Source organism: Cajanus cajan, chromosome 1 (genome assembly GCF_000230855.2).
Source record: "Cajanus cajan strain Asha chromosome 1, NIPB_CcT2T_4, whole genome shotgun sequence".
NCBI lineage: Eukaryota > Viridiplantae > Streptophyta > Magnoliopsida > Fabales > Fabaceae > Cajanus > Cajanus cajan.
Window position 1 is genome coordinate 37,002,817 of NC_138517.1, and position 27,639 is coordinate 37,030,455.

General features: G+C 34.8%; 2 protein-coding genes across 6 annotated transcripts; both read right to left on the reverse strand.

Moving 5' to 3' along the window:
- Positions 1-504: 504 nt before the first annotated feature.
- Positions 505-3,462, reverse strand: INP1 (transcription factor). Of its 2 annotated transcripts, none has more exons than XM_020384825.3 (2): positions 2,439-3,462; positions 505-708 (listed from the first exon to the last, which is right to left on the reverse strand). In XM_020384825.3, the coding sequence occupies exon 1, from the start codon at positions 3,262-3,264 to the stop codon at positions 2,440-2,442; it is 825 nt and encodes a 274-aa protein (XP_020240414.1). In that variant the 5' UTR covers positions 3,265-3,462; the 3' UTR covers positions 505-708; position 2,439. The 2 variants fall into 2 exon arrangements, with proteins under 2 accessions (XP_020240414.1, XP_082916173.1); XM_083060047.1 differs by lacking the exon at positions 505-708 and adding an exon at positions 1,383-1,523.
- Positions 3,463-5,115: 1,653 nt separating this feature from the next.
- On the reverse strand, positions 5,116-26,157 carry LOC109819187 (phosphoinositide phosphatase SAC3). Of its 4 annotated transcripts, XM_083060044.1 has the most exons (17): positions 25,467-26,157; positions 24,241-24,445; positions 23,996-24,161; positions 23,196-23,418; positions 17,182-17,258; positions 16,199-16,386; positions 15,985-16,082; positions 15,663-15,793; positions 15,429-15,557; positions 14,834-15,209; positions 11,360-11,481; positions 10,188-10,289; positions 8,314-8,502; positions 7,019-7,195; positions 6,617-6,728; positions 6,438-6,487; positions 5,116-5,718 (listed from the first exon to the last, which is right to left on the reverse strand). In XM_083060044.1, the coding sequence occupies exons 1-16, from the start codon at positions 25,554-25,556 to the stop codon at positions 6,446-6,448; spliced, it is 2,427 nt and encodes an 808-aa protein (XP_082916170.1). In that variant the 5' UTR covers positions 25,557-26,157; the 3' UTR covers positions 5,116-5,718; positions 6,438-6,445. The 4 variants fall into 4 exon arrangements, with proteins under 4 accessions (XP_082916170.1, XP_020240406.2, XP_020240405.2 ...); XM_020384817.3 differs by lacking the exon at positions 6,438-6,487 and having other exon boundaries at positions 14,834-15,179; positions 25,467-26,156; XM_020384816.3 differs by lacking the exon at positions 6,438-6,487 and having other exon boundaries at positions 25,467-26,156.
- Positions 26,158-27,639: the final 1,482 nt, after the last annotated feature.

Genomic DNA, 27,639 nt, shown 5'->3' on the forward strand with positions numbered 1-27,639 from the left:
GAAGGAGTTGAAGTAGATGCATAAAGATTTAGTTTCAATCTTCATTCCCATCTTTTGTAATCTTTTTATATGCGATAAAGAAAAAAGTTCAATCTCGTGCAAACAATTATTTATATTTATTGACAATTACTCTAAATAAAAGTGAATTAGATTTTGGTACTGTTGATATTATCATATTACACCTAAAATATGATAATATGATCGTTATCTTGATTTTGGCATGGATGATTACTTGATATAATCAAACATAGATTAACCGATGAAGAACAATTCACATGAAATATGATCCATTTAATGAATATACTGATTGGTCATTTTCTCAAGTTCCGAAGTTCAATCTGATTGAATCTAAAAGTTGTCTTTACCATGGTTAATTGTCTAGTGTAGAAGCTAATATTGATTAATAAAATAATATTGCATGATCTTATTAATTTTTTTTTAATAAGATATTAGTACAAAGCCTTGATTTTAGTCTATTACAACTCTAATTTGTTTCACGTATGATTAATGAAGTCGTTTGTGCTAATTTAGAAAAGAAGGAAACAATATTGCAAATAGGAATAATGAAACTTATCAAAAATGTCATTGTGTTATGGAAACCACTGCCTTGAAAGCAAAATCTGGCTAAATCCTGAATAATCCAAAATGTCGACTGCTTCCCAAGGTTAACCCAACGAGCCCATGAACACTTGCAATTGTGGTCTTAGGCTAAGGAAACCACAAAACAATTGCCCAAACAAAATGTGTATAAAGAACAAGGATAAGAGAGAAAAAAATATCATAAGAAAGAGAACACATAGCAAGGAGATTTGAGAACGAATACATTAATCATAGTATTAAAACACAAACAAAAAATTTAATAAAAAATTCCAATCAAAAAATGTATTTGATTCAATATTCATAAAATTGTGAAACACAATCACAATTTCACAATTTTCGTGAAATTCAAGAACAATGAGCAATTGATTTAATTGATTTAGATTATTTTAAGTCTAGATCTAAATCTAAAATTAATCTTTAAATATGTTCTGGATCTGATTAAAACAAAATTCATAATTATGAAAATGAAAATTAGATCTAAAGCGGAGAAGAAAATTTATATGGTAAAATTAAAATTGAAACTTAAATTTTACTACAATTCATGGAATCTTGAATAGATTCAACAAACAGGTCATACATATCCATCAAATTGTTTCAATTTTTCTCATCTTAACACCAAGAATCACATCAGCATTTCCTAAACCTTTCATATAAGAAAGTTAAGATAGAAACAATTTGATTTCATTTGCTACAACCATATTTGTCCAAAAAATCAACATGTCATCAACATAAAAACATATCACACATTCTTATCCAATCAATTTAGAGTATACATAAGAATCAGATGAATTCACAACATAATCATTGCTCGTTAAAGTTTGGTCATATAATGATTTTTTTTCTTCAATTTACACACTTTAATCTCTTGACCCTCAACCAGGTAGCCCTCAAGTTATTCCATATAAATTTCTTCTTTCAAGTCACTATTAAGGAAAAAAAATTTCACATCCATTTGATGTGCAATTAGTTGGTTTTACATGACAAGACAACAAAAGAATTATGGAGGGGGTGTAGATTTCGTAGAGAAACAACAATGAAGCCAAGTAATTTGCTTATGCACTTGAGTTTAGTAATTAAGCATGGTAGCTGGGGAGGTTTAGCATATAGGGAATATGAAACATCTCAATTTTTAAAAATTAAAAAAATATATTGTTTAAATAAAAAATTATATTATAAACTTAGTTAATTTAATTAATTGAATTTATAATATAAATAAATTATTTTATTAAATAATTTTTGAAACTTTGTATAAAAGGCCGATTTGTACCTTAATTCTTGGAGTTATTTTGGACTTATTTTGATGTTTATTTTTCCTTTTATGGTAAAGAGTTTTATTTATTTTTTTTGTGAACCCTTATACAATGAAGATTAATTTAGATGTTTTAATATATCTTTTTAATTAAACACATTTTATTATTAACCGTTTTAAAAAATATATTTTGGGATAAAAGAGTGTCAAAAAATATTTATAATTGTAGCTTCCTCCATAATTAATGTATATTTATTCACTTAGGAATCAATCTATATCACATTTTTGTAATACATTAATTAATTGTTCAAAATTTATTAAAAATTATAAAGTTTTGTGAAGTTTATTTTTTAAATAAAAGGTAATTTTTAATTTTATTTTATAGCTTTTTAATAAATTTGAACAGGTAAAATAAAATGAAATGGAATGTAGGAGAAAGTAAACATGTTTGAGGAAGGGTGAGGATGAAAAGAAATCCATTGAGAGCGGAATGGTGAAGTGGAAGATGAAGAGTGGTGAACTAGTGAGAAACAAACAGTGAAATGAGAAATGAGAAATGAGAAATGAGAAATAGATAGGGGAGGCATACATCAGTGGCAGCGTGGTCGACAGTGTTTGGCGTGGAGAGGTAAGGCCTTGCAATGTTCAAGGGCGTTGAGGAGGTGGGGGTCTCTGAACCCAATAAGGAATTGGGCCAGGCCCTCAAGAAAGAGGGCGGCCTGGTAAACACTGGTGGCGCTCATGATGTCAAGAAGGACGTTTCTTCTGAGCCGGTTGGCGTAGAGGAAAGCGCTAACCACCTCTTCCATGTGCTCCTTAAAGTCGGCGCCCAGGGCCACCTTCGCGGCGTCCTTGCGGTGGCGGGAGCGGAACCAATCGGGTACGACGCGGTCCACGAAGGCGTCTTCGGCGCGCTTGAGGCGGTCGGAGAGGGTCGGGACGATGAGGCGGAGGCCGCAGTCGATCTGGTCCATGCGGGCGGTGAGGGAGTCGGAGGGGTTGCGCCAGGCGAGGGCGACCTGCCAGGGGCGGTGGTGGGAGGAGGAGGCGTCGGTGTCGGTGTCGGTGTCGGTGTCGGAGGGGGAGTCTTCGCGGAGGAAGGAGCGGGCGAGGTGGGTGAAGAGGAGGGGGTGGAGGTCGCCGAGCCAGAGGAGGGGCTTCTCGAGGGAGTTGCGCCACTCTTGGGAGAGGAGTTGGAAGGGGTCTGAGGTGGTGGCGGCGTCCAGGGCGTAGTAGTACGATTGGAAGTGCTGGTGGACCATCTCCACGTGGGTCGAAAGGATCGTCGGGGACTCGCCGCCTATCGACCGCCGGAGAAGGGGGAGGAGGTTGTTCTTTAGCGTGCTTACCCACTCCACGTAGTACTCCTTGAACGGACGCGACTGCTTCTGCCGGCTGAACACTCCTTTCAGCATCTTCTTTCTTTTATCTTTTATCTTTTTCCCTTCTTGGACTCTTCTTTTGCTCAACACGCCACTGCTTCAACGGTTGGACTCCCACTCAGACTGTAAAATACCTATTAGTTTTATTTATTTATACATCTGCCTAACTCAACCGTTAGCCTGTAAAATAGATACATTATATTTAGATCTTACCGTATTATTACTATTGGTTTTCTCATTTATTCTACATTAAACCCTTATATTCCTCGACTCTCAAGACATGGGAAAAAAAATATTTTTATCCTTTTAACTTCCTTTACACTTTCCTTTCTTAAAAGCATTCTCATTTTTAACCAAACATTTTATTTTTAGAATAAATTTAAATATTTTTAAATTAAGTTTAAATATGTTCAAACTATCTTCAATTAGGTCAATTTTTAGATTATTACTTATTATTTTTTTTATTTTAAATACTTGATTAATTTTTTTTAATTTAATGACGTTAGTCTCCTTCCGTTAAGTAATGACGTGGCTGACGGACTGCCACATCATTACCCAATAATGCCCACCACGTTTAGGGTTTGGGTTGCCACCCAACAATGTTAACCGCTCCATCAAGTTCACCACCTTCCTCTCCAAGCTCATCGCGCTCTATGACACGTTAGCACAGGACCTCATCTTCAAGTACCAGCTCCCTGGCGAGGACCTCGACACGCTCATCTTCATCACCAACAACGACGACCTCGAACACATGATGCACGAGTACGACTGCTGCTACCGCCTTAAACTTTAAAACCATCAGAATGAGACTTTTCCTCTTCGCACTTTCCACAAATTCTAAGTCTTCTTTCTCCTTCGATTGCGACCTTGTCAAAACCTCTCCCCTTCCTCCTTCCAACATCGATTACCTCTTTGGCCTCGACAAGGTCGTTGCTCCTCCTCCCATCGCACATTCCTTCATCGACGTCAAGTTCCATGATCCTATTCCGAAGCCCGTCGCGCCGTCGTCGGAGTATCACCCCGCGCTCCCGCTCTACCTTCACCTCTCATTTCCGATCCCAACGTCAATACACTCAAAATTCACCAACAAGTGTATCAGGAGCATTAGGCTACGTGGCTGTTAGGTGACAACCTTTAGATGACGTGGTAGACACTGTTGGATGATGACATGACAGTCCGTCAGCCACGTCATCACTTAACAAAAAGAGACTAACGTCAGGTACTAAATTAAGAAAAAAATTAATCAGGTATTTAAAATAAAAATAAAAATTTAATAAGTAATAATTTGAAAACCAACCTAAATAAAAGTAATTTAAACCAACCTAAGAATTTTAATACAAATTTTAATTTCCTTTTAATATCACATCTTTAAAAAAAATTATTTAACCATAGTAATGTGTCTGACAGTTTTTAAATATGTAACATTTGCAACTTCTTTGACATGTCCATCCAAATCCAAATTTGTAAATGGGTCATCAAGAAAATGCAGATACTACAACTCCAACTCTAAATGCGATTAAACGTCATTCAAGTTAACATAATCTGGGTGTTATTTCTTATCTAACTTCTACATACATCATAGTTCACATATAAATTGAGTTGATTTCTTATTTGACTGCTACATGGATAACAATGCAAAACTAGTACAAGTTAATGCATGTTCGAATTTGTTCATTTTATATTTTTTTTAAATACAAACGAAATTAATGTGAAACCTGTTCAGGTTGAATGATCAAAAGTCCGAAAAAATTCAAATAATTAGAAAATTTATAGGATATCAAGGTTTGAAGAATGCACTTAAAAGAAAAAACATAATATGGAAAAAGGAATATGTGCAGGTCCAGGGAATTTATCGCTCTGGATCTTTAGTGTTGCCCCATAACATGAACTTAAATCACCGCTAGTTTGATAGCGGGAGAGAATTTCATATTTAAAAGAATTAATTATTTGCAATTCTAGAAGTGGAGCTCATACAAACAGGGTAACAATATTTACAAGAAATGCACCTAATATGGTCGGTCATTAACTGATGAAAGAAAAAGACAATGAGCTCCAACGGTGACCAAAAAAAAAAAAACAATTTTACAACAGTTTGCTATTTACTCTGTCCTACTATACCTCAAGATTTGATGGAGATTTTCACGACAGAATTAATGCTGCAAGTTCAAGAAAGCCCGTAGGATTTTTTCTGCGATCAACGCTCTTACAGAGAAGCCTACTTTAATAGCATGTTTATTTCTTTTCCTGCCGTCTCTGAATCACAAGCTTAGCTCACTCTAATCAGTTCTTCGACTCGCATCTTTCGGGCAAGCCAAGTCAATTAAATAAATTTACATTTTTTATAAATGCAAAGGATAATTATGTGAAAATTCAATTGCAAAGTGTCTGTCCATGAGTAACCCAGTGTACAAAAGTATCAGGAAATTCCTCTAGAACTTTGGACCCGGCATCACGGTAGGATAACTCTGACACAGTTCCCTCTCTTCCCTGAGAATAATACACGGAATTAGATCTGAAATAAAGACCAAGGCTTTTAGTAGTCACTCACTTTCAACTATTGCAGGACAAATTAGGGACATGGAACTCGTACTGATTTTAAATCAGAAATATTGTTCACCAAATACATTTCTACTATCAGATCACAGCATGTACAATACCACTCGTACTGATCCTAAATCAGTAATATTGTTCACCAAATACATTTCTACTATCAAATCACAGCATGTACAACACCACTTACTATCCAATAAGTCAATAACTGCTATTCCTTTTATTTTCAATAAGTATTTCAAACTCGAACTACAAATTATAGACAAAATCATAAAGGGAATGTAAAGCAGTTTTGATAATTGTAGGATGCAAGCTATAAGCTATTACATCAAAGGTCCATAACTCTATCGGTAAAGTAAGTTGTGAATGTGATATTATGTTGTGCTCGAAAGCACAAAACCCTGATATGAGCATGGACACGGACAAGACTAGGAGAAACACCAATATATATATATATATATATATAAGAACTCAGACATAGCACACATTGGTATATCTTGATATAGGTCATGTTCTTGACTTGTCATTTAGCAAGTCCCTCCCAAAAAACATGAAACCACAACTCTATTGACATTTAAAAAAGTAAAAATAAAATTCCTAAACTTGTCATAATAAAACTAAACATATACAAGCACAACAAAAACAATTTAATTTACTTCAAATTTTAAATGACTGTGTCGGAGCCATATCCCATCCCAAGTCTTAACTGGAAAAAAAAAAAAAAAAAAAAAAAAAGGACCCACGTCATTTATGCATCATATTCTGCTAGACACACACACAGCACCAAAGTGGTGTATCCGTGCTCTAATAAATACCATGTCAGAAGGGCTAGTACCTTGATGCTTGAGTCCAAATCACTTGTGGAGGGAGTATCTCCTCCCATAATAACTCCATTAATAACATTTTCTGAAGAAAGCCCAGCAATCGAAGAGTTGGTAATTGATAACCTGCATTAAGTATAAATAGGCCTTACAAAAAATATTTATTCGGAGATATTCTAGAATGTATTACAATGATGATAACACTGAAGTAGATCCACTATGGAGACTGTAAGATGTGTTATGAACGACATACACCCCAGTCCACAGACACGATATTCACAGCAAAAATTTGTAATGCTTAAATATATTTCTTATTTACTCTTCCTATCATGTCTTGTTGCTTCCATAACTCCCTATAAAATATTCTTGCAAGTTGCAATGTATAATTGCTTCACAAAAATGCAATGCAGAATTACCTCTCGAATGGATCTTCTTCAAATGAATTTCCGGAAGAAGACAGCCAATCCAGGTCAACAAAGTTGGAACAGCTGAATGAATCCCCATGTCCAGAAAAGGAATTATGGTCACTATCTAGGAAGCGCTCTCTTTGTGCGTCTCCCAAAAGTTGTCTCTGAGGTATTGAGGGAGTGTACCTACAAAAAGAAATTCTTTTTCAAGCAAGATAGACACAATGAAGCGGAAAATAACTGAATATGTCATCAGGCAAGAAATAGGCATAAGGTATTTGGTTTATTTTCTAATTTCATTTTCATTTCATGTATTTTTGTGAATAAATTAGTAATTTGGATTTTATGGTTCTTAATAAATTAGGAAGAAAAAAAAAATCATATGATTAAGAAAAGGATTGGTCAACCCAGAGTCATAAGATTTACCTTCCTATTTTTTCTATTTTATGGGATTCAAATTCCCCATGATAAAGGGATCTGTCTCCCTATGCTTTTCTTATTTAAGTTGTAATACTCATCTGTTACCATTTGAATCAACAAGGAAATTATTTCTACAGTTTTCATTATAATTACAATAGTCACCATTTATTCTACATGATGTTATCAAAGCTTTGTAAATGAAATGGTAAAAAAAACATATCCTTCACACCATTTCCTTCAGAAGTTTTGAAATCATAATACTGAATAAAAACAAGTAGGAATGCTTGTGATTGTGATTACATCAGAAACAGAAACCAAAAATCACCCTCTAAGTTGGCAACTAGTACAGTATGCGGTTGTTGACACAATTTAGCTTACATTATGCACCACTAGGTAGGAAAAGAGGTACTCTGAGCCTCTATTTTTTACAAAGTAAAAATATAAAAGAAATAAGAAGATCGATAATGGTGTGGGTGGTTAATTAAAGATTGTAATATTTATGGGGGAAGTAGGAAAGAAAGAGAGAAAAAACTAAATGAAAAAATGGTGGAGAGAGAGAGAGTGGTTTGAAAGGTAGTTATAGAGATAAAATTGTCCCAAAAAAAATTATCTCTTTCATATATAGTATAAATAGTCCGATCCTTTCAACATAAATGCCAAAGAGGGAAAAAGTGGAGACTTTCTCAAATAGAAGAACAAATCTACCATATTTTAGTCATTTCAGTTCTCATGCAAAAAGACCTGCTATGAGAAGACAAAAACATTCAGATATTCAAATCTGGGACATCTTATGGAAGCCCCATTTGGTGTATGTACTGTGTCAAGTTTCTCTTTCTGTATACCGTAACATATTTACATTCACATTAGTTAATTCAGATACAAACCTTGAATATGACATTTCACTCTCGGAAGTGGATACAGGCGATGAGTCACAAAAGGCCTTGCTTCCTTCCTCTGATTGGTCCTGCAAACCTAGCTTTGAGAAATTTTCAAGGTTTGGATTTGGGGCTGACATAGGTGTAGAATTGTCATGAATGATACTTCCATCTGAGAAACATCTTTTCACAAATGACCTAAAAAAACATTTTAATTTTGGGGTAAATGAGCACAATAAAGATAAGTTTAGTCATACACTAAGTTTCTAATAATAATAATAAATATTCCTGTTACTCCTATCAAATTAAAAGAGGTGATAATATATTTAATTCAAGCACTCTTTTCTTAAAACATAGTGGCAAGCAGTTCAGAATGTAAGTTGCCAAAAACACTAGCATGTCAAGCACACTCATCATAATCCATACTAGAGTGATGGACCAAAAATGTTCCAGTCAAGTGAAGAAAACTACACATTTCTTCAGAATCAGTTACCATGTTTTCCCTGTATAGATAATCATGAAAGATGTAAGCATGAACACTGAGAAAGAAGCCAAGTTCAACGCATATCAAAAGAAAATTGACACTTGACACTCATGCTGACAGCTAATTATCCCACACCTCTAAATAGTAAGTACTCTTTCTCTCTTAGGAACAACTGTATGAATAGTTACACCAGCATCCCCTTAGGCAGTAAGGCTAGGGGTCAGAATCTACACCTACTTCCTTAGTTATTTAGAAGGGGAAATGTCGTAGGAACTGCACCTAAAGTAGAGGGATGTATGTGTGTAGGAGTAATTTCTCAAACAAAGCAAAATGTCTAGAGTAAGAACAGTGCATCATAAAGGGGTGTAAATGTAACTTTTCAAATAGGGGTGTGTGTGTAAGTTGTGCTAACATCAAGGGAGATCTCAATGTAATTGCCCCAACATTATAAACATATTTGATAACTGATACTAGTTACATAATACACGATTTCTAAAATGTGTCTAAATATATATATTAGGTATATCTTGTCCATATTACCACACATGATTAGTTATACATTATGTGCTGATATTCTCATATTTCTGTAATTTCCAGAATATATATATATGCTGTGTCATGTCATCATGAAGCAGCACAAATGGGGTCAATTATAATTAAATATTGGTGTTGATTGGGTTGTTATTTGGGCCACATTAAACAGAAACTTGTCATACTATGGAGTCTTATCTAATATTTTTTTTGGTTTAATTGCAATTTTAGCCCATCCTCTAATTAGAACTACATACAACCCCCCCACCCTCTCCCACCCGGTCAAGTTTTTAACAAGCTAATTAAGGACCAAAAATACAATTATGTATATTTTTTAGGCTTTTAATTTTTTGTTTCATGTTAGTTTCGATGGATAGAAAATATTGGTTTTAAATTAATGTTTTTGTCCTATATAATAATATAAAGGAGCTTTGATGTGATGTAGGATAACTGGGAATGCAGCATTAAAATATTGGGTTTGAGACATTTCATATTTTAGGGCCTGTTTACTTCTATTTTCATTTTTATTTTTTTGTTTTTAATTTTTATTTACAAAATTGTCACCTTATTTTCATAATTTCCTGTAGAAATCTTATAGAACACAGGAAACAGATTGAAAAATCAAAATGACAATTTTGTAAATAAAAAATAACAAAAAATGAAAACAGAAGTTAATGAACCCTTCATTTTATTGTCCATTTTTTTTTATATATATGCTTAATGAAAATACTGAAGAGGTAGATGGCCTGGAAGTTGCAGATGGACAAACTACAAAAATCCCAGGTCTTCAATCAAAGACCAATTTATACAGGAATACAAAAAATAAAAATAAAAGGTGTTTCATTCCCCATAAATTAAATTCAAATACCTTGCATCATCATCTCCATGTCTCCCTATACCATAATGCTGATCTGAGCCCAAATCCCATAGAGCAGGCTTACCCAGTTGTGGCTGAAAATGCCCCAGGAATCTGTGCCAAGAAAATAGGAAAACTATTTTACGATTGGAAGAGAATAATTAGTTAATAACACCAAATAGACAACCTTTTGCAATCAGGAAATATATAATAAAAGTAAAATATTGAAATTTTAACTAGTATAGATCATTTAAATTGGAAATAGAATAATGTCGTGTTCAAGTGAAAAATAAGAGGATTTTGGCAGATCCAAAAACAGGTTAAGATTTGTGTAAGATAAAATAAGTTAGTAAATTTTTATATTGATAAAATTCATTTTGCTTAAAATTTGGTTAAGTAGTTTAACATTTAATGTGAATTACTAATTGTAACTAACCTTTAAGTACTTAAATCATACAAATTTTAGAACCACATAATGCTCAATATTTAATTTTACACAGATATTGGGCAGCATTATTGCGCTATTTTTCTATCTTTTTGTTTTTTGTTGAGCTAATGTCATTTGCTTTATCTGTTAGGAGGATGCCTTCCTTACAGATGTTCTTTCCATGCTTATTTTCTGATGAATTCTCTTTAGAAATCAATATTAAAATTAATGCTATTGCACCTAATTAAAATCCTAAAAACATTTCCCAGTGTAGAGTTTATATGGCACCCGACCATAAAATGTAGAATAAATGCAATGCCAGCGCAATTATTTGCGCAACTCACTTCAGACAAAGTAAATTCATTTATCAGGGATATATTATACAACCCTTACAAAGACTTCTCGACTCTGTCATATTTCTTTTCTACATCATTTCCCAGTTATGAGATTTTAAAGTTATTAAGGTTCACTATTTCTTTGATCAGTTTTTGAAGTTTTGATAGGAGCAAAGAAGGTAGGTTATATGGAAGTACACAATGTATGCTGTCTTTGGAGTTCAGCACACAGCGTTAACAGAGTTGATCAAAAGAGGAGCTCTTATCCTACAGTACAATCCATTATTTCCTCAAATAAAATTTCTTCCAATGTCCCAATAAAAGGCCCTTCAGAGGGACAGACATGCTATAAATCCAATCACAAGAAATAATATTACTTGTAGGCAATAAACAATTAAGAAATATATGACTGTGGCACATACAAGTTAATTGCATTTTGCTTCTCAGCATCCATATAAGCATTGCTGTAATAGCGTTGAAGAGTCCTAAAAAACTCCTGGGATTGTGTTGCAGCTTTCCATTGTCCCCTCCTCTCGGAGAATATCTACATGGAAAATAGCAACAGAAGTTAAAGATTATCTGTAAAGGTTATAAATAAAAATATTATTATACCAATACCAATGTACAATTAAATTAACATTTTTCAACATGAAAACCTTCTGACAGCAACTTTACCCATTTAACAACGAAGACAAATATAGCATCCAAGAATGAAATAAAATTGTGATTAGGCTCATTTGAAGTGCAGGGTCCAGTTTAGAAAGCATAGTGGAGAGTAATAATAGTTGACTGAAAAAATCAAGGTTTAATACATCATTTGGTCTCCAAACCTTTTAGGAATTTTTAATTAGGTCCTTAAACTAAAAAATCATATTTGGATCCTTCATCTTTTTATATTTTTATAATTTAGTCTTGAGGATTAGAGATTCATTTATAATCCATGAAATTCGACTAAATATTCTTTATATCACCTAGACAGTTATGTTAAATTACTATTTCATGCAGCATTCATGTGTATCATATTTTAATCCCTACCTGTTAAAATTTCCTACTATTCTAAAATTCTTATGATTAGGGAGATTACAAGAATTTTTACGGGTAGGAAGTAAAACCTAATACATATGGATGATGACATAGAATAGTAATCTAATGTGGTTGTCCCGATATAAAGATATAAATTATTTTGTCAAATTTCACATATTGTAAATGGATCTCTAAACCCAAGGACTAAATTACAAAAATATAATAAGATGAAAGACCCAATTAAAAAAAAAATAGTTACGGACCTAAAATTCCCAAAAAAAAATCAAGGACCACATAACATATTAAACCAAAAATTAATGGTTAAGGTTGTCATAAAATACATGTTCAACAAATTACAAATCTCAACCATTGATTTCCAATCAACAACTACAACTCTGCACTATACCCTCTAAGATGCACTTTGCACTCTAGAGGAGCCAAACCCAATATTTGGATGATTGACCAGTTTATAATGGAGTAACCCATTTTGATGAAAGAAAATTTAACTCTAATAGTGGTAATGAGGTTTATACGCACCCAAGCACTTGGGAAACCCTCCCTTAGAAACTAGCTGTCAAGGGGTTGAACCAAACCACTTAAGTACTCAATTGAGTAATGACAGAAGTGGCTAGGAAGCAAAATTTTGATGATAACATTGCCTCACTCGAGTGCAAAGATGTATTGTAATGTTTTTATGCATGCTTGGTGTCTGTTTTATTGTGCATGGTGATAATCTCCTTGGTTGAACTTTAAAAAATATCTCTTGAAATCAAAACTCTTTCAAATCAGTTTTGAAATTCTTTTAATAATGATTTTTTTACCGATTTAATCAATTATCTTAAGTTGTCATCAATTATTGTTAGTAGTTCAATTTTGAGAGAGAAAAAATAGAACTCATGCAAATAATTGATTATGTGAGCATATAATCAATTATTTCACATGGTTCATTTGAATGTGCACAAATAATCAATTATATGTTCTTGGCAAGAAACCCAAAAACTTGAAGAATAGATAATCAATTATGTATGAACACATAATTGATTATTCTTATGAAATAATATATTATACATTGAAATAATTGATTATGTTTGCCTATTTTTAAATAGTTAAAACTGAACACGTTTTGAAGAGTCTTCCTTTGATGAAAGTTCACAGCACAAAAATGGCGAGATCAGAGAGAAAATGGTGTTCAACAAAAGATCTTCTCTGGTTTTCATGGATCAATCATCAAAGACTCAAAAGAAAATCAAGATTCGAACAACAAGATCAGATCACCATTGTTCTATACAGGGTTTCGATTTTCATTTGTTTGTTAGTCACATACAGGTGATATCTTACCTTAATCATTCGTAGCAAAGATTCTGTGTGTATGCAAGATTGGTATATCTTATTCTAAGAATTGTATAAGGGTTTTACAATTGGGTAGCAAGTGTTATTGGTGGGTATCAAGAATCTTGTATTTGTTTGATTGTGTGTGGTGATAATGGAACTCTCAATCATTGATTAGGAGCTAGATATAGATCACAGTGGTGTAACCGAACTAGTATAAATCTTAATTGTCATTCTCCTCTTCCTTATTACTATTTTAATTTTGCATTTTAGTTTATATAATTTCGTATTCGATAAGTCCCTATATCATAGCACCCCCCTCCCCAAAAGTCAATATCAAGGCAATTGCAATTAGGTATAACAAAAAACCCGTACCCATGAATAGTCATGGGTAAAACCCGCTATGAATTCAAAATGGATAGTTAAACACATACTCGCTTATTAATAGGGTGAGGCAGATAGTAAGGCACTCATACCCAAGGGTGTCCACACTTTTAATTATTACTAAAAGTACTTTTAATTATATATGAAGTAAATTGGTCAAAGTTATTTTTAGTATAAATATATATTTCAAAATTATATTTGTTAAGTACAAATATATGTTATATCTGTTTTTTAATATAAATATGTTTAAAAATTATTTACTTTCATTTTATTTATTAGCTTTTTGTTAAAAATTTATATTTTAACAAATAGTCATGGATACATGTGGATACCCACATATATATACTCACAAAATGGGTACCCATATTAAATGGGGTGAGTGACAGTGGGGGCTACCACCCACACCCATTTCACCTCATTGTCATCCCTAGTTACACTTTGCAATGCGTCACTCAACCTTTCTAGTCAGTCTCCCCATAAGTATCCCTTTCCTAGACATTGACAACCAGCTCCATTACTAATTGATAAGCACCCAAACACTTGGGAAAGCTTCCTTTAATAGCCAGTTGTCAAGGGAGGAGAACCAAGCCACTTGAGTACTACATCAAGCATCACATACTACTTGAATGGGACTTAGACACACCATTAATACCCAAATCCTATCAGAGGTTTCTAACATTTCATAGATTATCGAGGTCATTAGTGGGAGTCACACTTCCAAGTTTCTTATGTATTTAGCAAGTGATGCATGAATGTAATACAAGACATAAGTCAATTCTCATGTCACAATATAAATGAGAAAAGCTAACAACCACTATTATATACCATTCAACTCAGATAATATAATAACACATTTACATAGATATGAACTGCTGTAAACCACAAAATAATTTTCACTGGCTGATTGATAGAGATGACTCCTTTTTAATATTTATTTCTTTTTTTTTTTTCTTCTATAAAATTTCTTTATCTTAAAAAATAAGATTAACAATGACCTTGTCCATTATAAAGTTTAAACCCAATTACAATGTTTATAAAAGCTTAATTTGAAAGACTTCAAAGGTAATCAAGAGAGAAAATGTTAAAGAAAAAATGTCTGTTCGCTAGCTAAATTCTAACTGCTAACTGAAGCAATAGCAAATATCATCAAAAGTAATCACCTTGTTGTGTGCAGCAGAACCACCATACTGGTGTGCAAGTGTGTCACCCATCCGCTCATAAAATCCCATCAAATCATCACTAAGAGGATCATCGAGGTCAATTTTCAGGTGTTCAATAATCCCCAGAGCATGAAGCTGGTGGCCGAGAGCAGCCAATCCATATGCATATTGTGCTACATTTGTGCGATCTAAGCAGTCTATACAATTGGTTCTGAGAACCCCCCTCTGGAACATGGGCGGCTTGACAAAATGGTCTCCATTAGCAAGGTTGTTTTCTCCACTAGGTTTCCTCTCTAAATTATTAGCATCTTCATTCTCAGGATCAACATGTCTTGTGGGTTGAAAGCTTCCCTTATCAATATTGCCGTAAGCAAAACTTAACATCAGCATAAACAAGAAATGTCAGCGGATGAACTTTAGGTATTCCACCTTTCCATCAAGCATTAATACCTTATTTGGAGTAAAATTTTACATTGTATTAATATTTTTTCTCAAGATTGTCTTGATACTTTTCTCTAGTCATACCACGATTGACAAGTATACACAATATGTCAAAGAAACCGTGAAAGGCATTGAAGGAAAATGAACAACTTACTTAATAGATGGCCATTTTATAGAGTCTTCAGATCTAGGAGATGGCGACACTTGGCAATATAAAAAACCTGTTAATGTCAAAGCATATGCAGCAACCTTTCCCAGAAGTAGCAGAACATTTGTAGCTTTGCTGGAGATAGAAAAGGTAAATAGAACATAAATTTAAGTCAGATTATTCAGAGAAAACTTATAATTTATTATTAAGAAAGACAATTATGTAATAAAAGACACTAACCTCTGAAAATGTTTTAGATCCCAATGAAGAAACCTCAGCCTGCTCTCCTCTGATGAATCTTTGTTAATGAAATCAATAGCATTACCAAACTCAGAACGAAGTATGGACTCTCGAGGCTTCCTCTCATATGACTGTTGGTTAAAAAGTAGCAATATCAATCACTTAAGAGGTCTTACCAACTTAAAAAAGACAAAGAAAGAAATCAACATCCTTTATAATATGTCGGCAAAAATACAAGAAAATTGCTTATTGAGGAAATTATATACATTTGAAATAGGGAAAAATAAAACCATTTCCTTCAGAAGAAGAAAAACAGAAATACCTTTATCAAATTCAAGATTATTATTGGATTCCCATATCTTTTGGCAAGATTTTCAAAGTGAAGTCTAGTGGCTTGATAGTTCTGATCTTTCTTTGACACTGGGGAAGAAAAAGTGATTACATAAGCAAACATAGTGGTTCATGCATTAAGTAGAGAAGATAAGAGAAACATAACTCTGCAAGGGTTACAGTGGTCGGGAAATGGGAAAACATACATATAATATCTGGCTTAAGATTTAGACGTGAAGTTTCCTGTGACCAGAAAAGAGGGATTGAACCCCGATTCTGGACAACAGAGCATATTTGGACTGGAAGACCTTCGGGAACATCCTCAAATACAATTTGTTCTGTCTCGACATCATTAGCTACTCTACCCTTCTCATTTACACCTCGTCTCAGATACCTGCATAACAATAACCATAGAAATGAAGTTGTGAATTGCACATATCATTTCTGTAAATATATAAACCTGAGTAGTGTTTGGTGAAATGAAAAACTCCACACTAAAGTAAAGCTGGTATATTAAGTAAATTGATAAACTTATGATTTATGACTAGAGTTTAGGAAGGTTTATTCTAGAAGGCAGAAAGGGGTCCACATGAGATAGGGAATTAGTTATTGAGCTGGCATTCTGTTACTGCAGATGTAGGAGAGGGAATCTATGAAGGTCAGGCATTAGTAGGTCAGTAGGGGAGATGATAGGGGTCATGTATTGAGTAGGTTACCAGAGTATCCGGCTCTAGTTATCATTTCCACTTTCTTTAAGAGCTCTAGTAGCTCCTCTCTGCATTCAATAATACTATATGCCCAGCGTTCATTTGAGGGTTTCTATTAAAATGCCACAAAAAATTCAAGCCAAGGATTTCATGGATCATTTCTATATAATTATATATTATTATACTAAAACTTCAATACTTCATAGGCATAGCAACAAGTCAAAACAACTAGAAAACACAAAAAAGACTAGGGCATAACACAAAATCAATACAAAATGGATATAATCATCATCAAAGCTATTTAATAGACTTTAAGGTTTGTACAGAGACAGTCAAATTATATATTCAGACAGATACACGTGGATAACCAACCAAAGCATATGCACAACATAATCACATTGGCAAGTGACATACATCAAAATGATTTTTAAAAAAAATGCATTTAATTTGTTTGGGAAGAAAATACAACGAAATTTACCCACCTAGTGCCAGCAAAATGGCGAGACCGTCTTGCAATGAGTGTAAGTATAAACTCCCGCCCAGATATTGAAAGTGTTTCCTAATGAAGCCACCAATAGACATTAGAAATTCAAGTGAGAGATGACACATACTTGAGCAGAATACAAAATGATACTCCCTCATATCCTTGTTATATAAGGCACAATTTAGAAGCAAATGGTAGTCCTTTTTATAAAGCATTTTATAATTTCTATAAAGCATTAATTTTATTTTTCATTTTTTGCCCCCAGTAAAGATTCAGTATATGTGCTTCTTCTTGTTGAATAATAAGAGAATTTGATAAATAAATGTTCTCTCACCTCTTGAACTTTTTAATCATCATTTATTAATCTTATTAGTATTAGTGCGTAAACTTTAGTATAGAGTAATATCTTCACTTCTCCCTTGACAATTTAATGATAAATAAAAAGGGTAAAATTGCTACATTATATTTCTTTTAAAATCAACTGAAATAACTACTTATATTAGTTTGTTTGATTTTATTATAAATGTCTTAATATAAGGACCAGAGGGAGTAGTACATAGGCCAAATACTTATTAAGATTCCCCAATCATTGTATACAATATCTAGTTCAAAAATAAAAATATCAAAAGCATGTATCGAGCCTCATAAATAGCTAGCCCAATCAACTTAGCCATGGGCCATGGGTTTGGAAGACATACAATAGGAGGAATGAAAAATAATAGTAGAAGGGGTAAAAGGGGAATTTATGCAATGAGGGACGGGGAATTGGTTACACTCTTGTGTATTTCCCATTTAGGGAGAAAGGAAGGGGAATTAGCAATTTTTGTGTGTATTCTGTTGGTAGAGGCTCAAGAGTTGTGCTTTGTGGGTATTACAGATTTTATCTCTGTAATATAGTTCGTCTTCAATAATACAGTATCTTTCAATTTTATTTCCTTAGTCTCTGACAATTGGTCCGACTTGCCAGATCCTTTGCTCAAGTCAACAATGAAAGAGTTTATGCCCAAAGGATATGGAAGAACCTCAACAACGATGGAAGGTTGTGTAAGCTCATTAGAGGTTATGATGCAGAATTTGGCGGAGACCCAAGCGAAATCCCAATCGAAATTGTAAAGTCTAATGAATAAGATGATGGAGGAGATGAGGCAAATGGACGTTCGTTTGTCACGAGGCTCGGGTGAGAATGTTGAATATGGGGTCGTCGAGCTCAAGTGAAAATGAGTTGCACAATCAGAAATCCCTGGAATTACAAATTCTATCCAAATTTTGCTCTATGAAAATGGAACTTCCGAGTTTTGACGACATCGACCCCAGTGCATGGGTATCAAGAGTACAGACGTATTTTGAAATTCAGGAAACTCAACCTAAGTTGAAGATGTGTTTGGCTAAGATTTGTATGGAGGAACCCATTGTGCATTGGTTCAATCTTCGGTTAGAAAGTGAATCTAGACCATCTTGGGAGGGTCTTAAAGTAGCATTATTGTAGAGGTTCAGAGGAGCGTTCGTTGAGAATCCTTTTGAGTCTTGTAGAGATACAAGATGGAACTATGGCCTCTTATATTGAGGAATTTGAGTACTTAGCCTCTCAAGTCCCTAAGATGTCGAAGTAGCAATTTATGGCCTATTTCATGCATGGTCTTTGGGAAAAAATTAGGAGGAAGTCAAGATACATAAACCTGACAACAAGGTGAGGATGATGGAGCTTGCAAGGGTGATTGAAGCTGATTTGCTTGAGGAAACTCACTTAAAACCCTTAGGTAAGAGGGGTTTGGGGGGAGCTGATGGGAGTTAAAACCATATTTTGTTTTCTCATAGGGGAATGGAGCATTCTGCGATGTTAGAATCTGGAGGCAACTTGGGTGATCAACAAAGGAGGGAATTTTGTCACGAGGAATCAAAGAATATCGGCTCTAGTGTAAGCAATACAAGTACTAGAGAAGGGTGATTTGGAGATGGTAGGGATCGTGGGGTGCGCCACTTATCTTATGAAGAATTAATGGAAAGGAAACAAAAAGGGTTGTGTTTTAAATGTGGACAAAATTTTCACCCAATGCATCAATGTCTCAAGTGCCAACTAAAATTAATCATTGTGGATGAGGAACAACTAGAAGGTGGGGAACATGAAGTATTAACTTTAGAGATGGAGGAGCAACCACTAGAAGAGCTCACTTGCTTGCTCCTTAGTAGCTATAATGTAGAAAAGAGGATTGTTTTCAGCCTAAAACCATGAAGATCAAGGGGGAGGTTAAGGGAATTTCTGTGATAATTTTAATTGATAGTGGAGCTTCACATAATTTTATTTCTATGAGGGTAGTGGATTTTTTGGGGTTGGATTATGGGCAGACTACAATGGCAACAATAACATTGGAGGATGGTAACAAAAAAAATGTGCAAGGACGTTGTAAAGGACTATTGGTGAAATTGGATGAGTTGCAAATAATCATTTATTCTTATGTTTCTTATGTAGGGGATGTGGATTTGATTTTAGGTGTGGAGTGGTTGGCTACTTTAGGGAAAGTAACCACTAATTGGAAGAAACAAACTATGGAATTTAACTATGAGGAGGAAGAAGATAAACTTGAAGGGAGAAATCAAGTCTGGGAGTGTACCCGAATCTTTGTTTTGCTTTCTAAATCAGGAGGTGCAAGAGATAAATAGGGTGGTGTGGCCTAGTAATATACAAAAGGCTAAAGGGTGTGGAGGTGAAGGATTAATGAATGATTAGGAGGGAAGGCTGCAACATATTTTGCAAGTTTTTTCAGAAGTGTTTTTAGAGCCTAAGGGCTTACCTCCTAAGAGGACCAAGGAGCATAAGATTGTTGAGGCAAGGGCCTAAACCTGCGAATGTGAGGCCCTATCGATATCCACATTATCAAAAAGAGAATATAGAAAAGCAAGTGGATGAATTATTGAAGTCTGGAGTCATTAGGCCTAGCACAAGTGCCTATTCAAGCCCAGTGATATTGGTAAGAAAAAAGGACCATACTTGGAGGATGTGTGTTGATTATAGGGCTAAAAAAGAGACTATACCTAACATGTATCCTATACCAGTCATAGAGGAATTGCTTGATGAATTGAATGGAGCTTCTTATTTCTCTAAGTTGGATCTAAAGTTAGGGTATCATTAAATTCGGGTAAGAAAAGAAGATATTCATAAAACTGCTTTTAGAACACATAATGACCATTATGAATACCTTGTGATGTCTTTTGGGTTAATGAATGCACTAGCAACCTTTCAATCCTTGATGAATGATGTGTTGAGGCATTGTTTAAGGAAGTTTGTGTTAATGTTTTTTTGATGATATATTAGTGTACAGTAGAGATTGGGAGTCTCATCTAACATTTGGAGCATGTGTTGTCTTGTTGGAAAGAACATGACTTGGTAGCAAATAAAAAGAATGTCATTTTGGTAGAAAGACAGTAGAATATTTAGGCCATGTAATTTCTAAGGATGAAGTTGCAATGGACCCAAAAAAGGTGAGAGTTTTGGAGTGGCCCATTCCTAAAGGGGTAAAAGGTGTTGGCGGTTTCCTGGGATTAACTGGGTATTACAAAAAGTTCATTAAAGATTATGAAAAAATTGCTAAGCTTTTAATAGATTTAACGAGGAAGGATTTCATTGAGGAGACCAAGCTCAAAGGGCTTTTGAGAGGCTAAGAAGGCTATGACAGAGGCACCAGTTTTGAGGCTACCAGATTTCACATAAGAATTAGTGATAGAATGTGATGTTGCGGGAAGAGGGTTGGGTGTTGTTTTGATCCAACACTATTAGGGAGACATTTTAAGGTTTTTTCTTGTTTGTAGCAATTGTTGGGGTAGAGAATTTCTACCCTTGATCAACGATGTTGGCTCACTAAATTGTTGGGGTATGATTTTGAGGTGATTTATAAGCCTGGCCCTCAAAATAAAGTTGTAGATGCTTTGTTTAGGAGTAAGGAAGAAGTGGAATTACATGTTTTGGTTTCTAAACCAAAATACTTGGACTCAAGTAAGGTGCAAGAAGAAATTCAACATCATTCTTACTTGCAGGGAGTGATTTCAGATTTGCACAAGGACCATACATCCAAGCCTGGATTATCTATAGAGCATGATATTCTTTTCTATTATGGCAGGTTGGTCATTTCAACAAATTCTTCTTGGATTCCAATTCTCTTACATAAGTTCCATAGCACACCTACCGATGGTCATTCCAGCTACTAAAAAGGACATATAGAAGATTGGCTGAAAATGTTTATTGGTGTGGTATGAAGAAAAGAGTTCAAGATTTTGTTAAGGAGTGCTACATTTGCTAACAACAAAAATATGAAGCCCAATGTCCATCTGGGTTGCTGCAACCATTAGATATACCAGAACAAATTTGGGAAGATGTAAATATTGATTTTATTACTGCACTTCCTAAGTCCAAGGGACTTGATACTATACTAGTGGTGGTGGGTCGACTCTCTAAATATGCTCATTTTCTTTCCCTTAGACATCCATTTACAGCTAAAAAAGTGGTTTGTTTGTGAAAGAAGTGGTAAAATTACATGAGATTCCCAAGTCAGTGACAGGGATCCCTTTTTTCTCGGACATTTTTGGACTCAGTTATTCAAATCCCAGGGTACCAAACTAAGGATGAGTTCTTATCATCTTGAAACTAATGGCCAAACTAAAATTAGTAATAAGTGTTTGAAAACTTATCTCAGGTGGTTTTGCTCTGAACAGCCCAAGACTTGGGTCAATTGGTTGCATCGGGCAGAATGGGGGTATAACACCACTTTTCATGTCACAACAGGGGTCAGTCCCTTTCAAGCAATATATGGCAGGAAACCTCCTACACTGGTGCAGTATATTACGAGTGAAACCAAAGTAGAATCTATTGAGAGGGAGCTTATTGATACGGATAAGGCACTTAGGCAGTTATAGTATCATCTATAGCGAGCTCAAGGACATATAAAGAAGTATACAAATAGGAAAAGGAGTCATCATTCCTATGAAGTGGAAGATTGGGTCTTTCTCAAGCTGAGACCACACAGACAACAAAGTTTGGCACAAAGAATTAATCCTAAATTGGTTGCTCGGCTATATGGGCCTTACCAAATTGAGAAGAAGATAGGGGCGGTAGCATACCAATTAAAGCTCCCTTTACATCCCAAAATTCATCCAATTTTTCATATTTCTCAACTCAAGAAAGTTGTTGGCAATTATCAAAAGACTGTGGACTTACCTGCAGGTTTGGAAGCAGAAGTGTCTGACAACATTATGCCTGAGCAGATTTTGGCAGTTCAGCAAAGACAGAAAAATTGGGTTCTTGCTCCATACTGGTTGGTCAAGTGGTGTGGGAAACCTGCTGAGGAGGCAACTTGGGAAGAAGCATTTACTATTACAAATCAGTTTCCTGATGTATGCCTTGAGGACAAGGCAGTTGTTGAAGGAGAGGGCAATGTCAAGCCTCATAAAATAGCTAGCCCAGTCCAACTCAACCATGGGCCATGGGTTTGGAAGACATACAATAGGAGGAATAAAAAATAATATTAGAAGGGGTAAAAGGGGAATTTATGCAGTGAGGGACAGGGAGATAGTTACGCTTTTGTGTATTCCCATTTAGGGAGAGAGGAGAAAGGGGAATAGGCAGTTTTTGAGTATTCTGTTGGTAGTGGTTCAGGAGTTGTGCTCTGTAGGTATTGCAGATTTATCTCTGTAATACAGTTCATCTTCAATAATATAGTATCTTTCAATTTTATTCTTTGGTCTTTGACAGCATGTCATCAAGTTGTGTTGTACACTTGTACTAACAACAAACAAATAGAGCATATTTTAATTGTCACTTGAATAAGTTATAAAAGAATACCATTCACTTCATAACAAAAGCAGAGTCCAACATGGATCTCTCTCTAAATGTTTATTTGTGTGCATGCAAGGAATCTTACAAAAATTGCACAAATGAAGGGGGAAATAAATAGAAAGTGTGAAAAAATGAGAAAAGTTTATTAGATATTCTTGCAATGGCATGAAGAGCCATTTTATAATCACCTGTTTGAAAAAGCCGTACACCAGTGCAACTGTCCAAATAGTACTCTGCAGGTGATTCCTAATTCCTCGAGTCAAAAACTCATTCCAGACAAACATGGTCTCATAAAGGACATGGCCAGTTTCACTATCACACAAATTCTTTTGAAGACTGCGCATAATATGGTATGAGTAGCTGAAAAAGAAATCCTTTGTAAGGTCGACCATGCATAGGAGCCTCTTGTATCTAAAAAGTAAATGAGAAAAAAAAAATTAATACAAAACCTGAAAATGTTAAGAACAACAAGAGTTGTATTAGACCACAATATTGTGTTTAAATCAAAAGATGGTTGCAAGTAGCAAACATTAAGAATAATCACTAAGTAACTCAATTTTAAGCCACATTTCTATCGGGAGAAAAATCTGATGAACATTATGTTTTCAACAATCTGCAGACTCTTTTTTAACGAATAAAAAAAATCTGTTTACTTTTTAACATTTTTTTTATTTAAGCCAAAGAGAAGGTATGCAACTTTACCCAAGATTACCACAAACTTCCATATTAACTTTAAAGATATAGTAGGCACTTAAAATAATTTAACCATTATACAGAGAGACAGAGAAGAACTGAAAGATAATGCAAATAAGAATAAATCTGAAGCAACATTCAATTTCAAATTATTAAAGGAAACAGCAGACAGATGTCAGCATTCAGAAATAGTAAATATAAATGCAATTATATGATAAGCATTCCTTGGGCTAACATTCAGTTTGTCTTTTGAAGTACAAAAGTAAAATCAATATAACATCCAAGATAGCAAAACCTGTTTTCATTTTTAGAATCGATGATGTTAGAATGGACAGAAGAATTTTGCAGTGGAACCATCTCACACTTTGAGACACCATATACTGTATGACCACAGATTGCACCAATTTTCCTTCTTTTTGTGATAAGCAGCATGTAGTAAGGCCCCAAAAATTTTATGAACCCTGATGCAGAATAACACATCAAGAGACAAACTGGTAATTTGTCGAAAATCAACTAAAAATACACATTGGATCTACATACCAACAATTCCATAACAAGTTGTAAGAAATTTCAGTCCACCTGTGGACCTGTTTCCCTCGTGTATACGCCTCAACAGGTCAGAACATTCCCTTTCTGTGTATGTGGTGGAATCTTCAAGCACATTCAGCTCGGAGGGATCTAGTCGCTCAATCTTTAACACTCTCCAATGAGTCCTGCTCTTGTCCCTTCCTATCATGTAAAATTTCTGTGGCATACACAAAAACAATTGCACAAGGTTAAAAACTTTTAAATGAAGAAACATATGATAAACACAGCAACTTCAACAATGTCCAATCATGTAATCAATTTTCTTAAACAGGATATCCAAAGTCTAATATACACATTAGATTACACAGGCAAGATAGTTCAACTGCCCAATTGTCAAATCCCTCATCTAAAGCGTAACAGAGGCCGAAGGACAATGCACACTTTCAAAGTGAAGGCAAATCCCACTCTGTAAGGTAAAATGAAAATATGAAGCATCCGCAGAGAAGCTCACATGGTAAACCACAAAAATCACATTCAGATTCATTTCTGAAATGTAAATAGCCATAAACAGAGTAAGTAAAGATTAAAGCATAATGAATCCATGGAATGAGTTTATGAAGTTAACCACTTCTATCTACAAACTAATTCTCATACTTCAAAACAGCGAACCAAGAAAAACTTTACACACACATATAGCCATCTACATCATCCAGGAAATCCAAAGCTTTGGATTATAAGTTAGTTTTCTCTTTCTTAAAAAAACTTTTAACATTCCTATTTCAGAACAAAGATGAGCCACCCGAGATGTTGAGTGATACAAAAATCGGAAGATACAAATCTTATTACATTGCTCAAGATCCCTCGACGATACGCATTTCATCACTGTACACGAAGATGAACAAGAAAGAAGCGTATTGACCTTACTTTTAACCTGCAGTTGAGATTATCATAGCCCCTCATCTCAATTATAAGCAAAAGGAAAAATAAAATCACTAACTTATCTTCTTCTACAATAGTAACAAAACGACAACACAGAACGAGCAAGTCAACCAATAAGCAACCAAGAAATAAACACGTCGGGATAAAATTTAGCCAAAGCATTCTTCACACGAAGTGATCAACAGCGAGAAAATCAAAGAGATCTCAGTGGAATCAGAGTACAGAACTTACTACAACTAAAAAAACAAAAAATAACCAAAATTGGAAAGTAGATGAAAAACGCTTAATAAAATACACACCGAAAGAGTCTGATAGAGCCTGAACTTGTGCATACACGCATGTGCAGGAGGAGGAGAGTGAGAAGAAGGTTCATTCTCCGACGACGCCATGGCTTCTCCTTCACCCAGTTATTCAGATCCCCCGAGCCTCAGGCTCAGAGGGAAACCATCAAAATCGCATGCAAAGAGTAGCCACTAAAATCACCCAACGCTTCTCGCACACCACGATCACCACCACCTAACACGAGGCACCACAACACGAATGCACCAAAACGCACAACTCCATGCTGTCAAAAACCCTAGGTTGCTTCAAATACAGCATTCTCCTCCCGCCAAAATCATCGACCTCCCTCCCCCGTTCCACCTCCCCTTCCTCCGCCTTCACCAACCACCACCGCCTCCGCCATCGCCTGCGACCGCCGGAGCTATTCCCCCTCCGATCACCACTCAACCTCGCCGCGAATACTCCCCACGGCGCAGATCGAAAACTCGCGAAATACGAATTGCGTGTTTATATAACAACGAAGCGGACCAACTTGTGGCGAAAAAAGCACGCGCGTGGTTTCAAAATGGGAACACTAAACGCAGCGTATTGAGATGAGATCGAGCTGAGAAATTGAAGAAGAAGAAGAAGAGATTTCTGCAGAAGGAAAAGTTTGCGAAGCACGGGAACGAACGGGAAGAACGAACTACCAACAGCTAATAATTGATTCAATTTTTGTTTATTTTATATTTATATTTATATTTATTATTTAAATTTATTTTTTGTGAAATTGTAGTTTATTGACAGCTCAGTGCTCGCAGATCCAAAGGAGAAAGAACAATGAAAGCCACAACTTGGGTGACCGCATCGTCCACACATTAAAAATGTCAACAAAACAATTAAAAATCTGAAATAACCATGTCAAGTTATTTTCAATTTATTATAATATTCGACTGGATTAGATCAGAAAGATAGTTTTGCAATAATTGTAACTATTATATGTGATTTTTCCTATAGCCTTAAATCTGAATTGTTGTTTGTTTCAACCACCGCAACAACGTAAATGTGATTGTGAACTAACGTCTCATTTATTAACTTTCTTGGCCACCCGGATGGAAGAAAAACCCTCTTTATAATAGTTAACTCGCACGAACCAATCTTTTGCATTACATAATATTATAACTAAATTACATTTTTCTCTCTTTATTTTTCTCTATTTATAATTTTAATCTTTTTATTTAAAAAAATATATATATTTCTTTATTTTAAGAATATAAAATTTTACTTATAACATTAATTTAACATTTTTCAATGACGCTATCACTTAAATAACGTGATATAATAATGTGATGTATAAAGATAAAAATTAAAAAATAATATATAATAAAATATTGATTTATATATTAGTATTTATTTTATTAATAAATTTTATTTATATGATTTTATGTTAAAGTTTAATAATTAATAGATGTCAATTTATTTAAAGGACTAAAATTTCATATTTTTTAAATTAAAAGAATTAAATTTTTCAATTTTTAAATAAAAGAACCAAAATTATTGATTGATAAAAATTGTAACGATCCAGCTGGTCACTACACTCGGCACAGCACACCGGAAACACCAGACAGATAGAACAAGTATATAGATATAGGATCTAGAATATAAATATATACAAAGTTCCAATCCGACTAGAGTTAGAGTGTGCACAAAATACAACAAAGCTATTACACCCAGTAGCTAAAACAACAAAACATCTACACCAATCAGCTCCGTCTGCCAGCTACAGACCTACCGCCAGCCACCAACCTATCCCTGCTCTGCTCCCATACATAGTATGATCATCGCAGTCCAAACATCATGGAAACAACAAAGGGTAAGCTAGTGTGAAGAAATCAACATACATATATAAATATGTGAATAAAATAAAATAAAAAAAAATAATAATAAAAAACATCTACAGCTATCAGCACGTCCGCACAGCTTACATTACACCACAACAATTCAGCAATATCAGCACCGCTCAGCGGCTACAACAGCACCACAATAGTGGCTAACAGCACCGACTTAGCGGCTATAACAGCACCACAATAGTGGCTAACAGCACCGACACAGCGGCTATAACAGCACCACAGTAGTGGCTAACAGCACCGACGTAGCGGCTATAACAGCACCACAATAGTGGCTAACAGCACCGACATAGCGGCTATAACA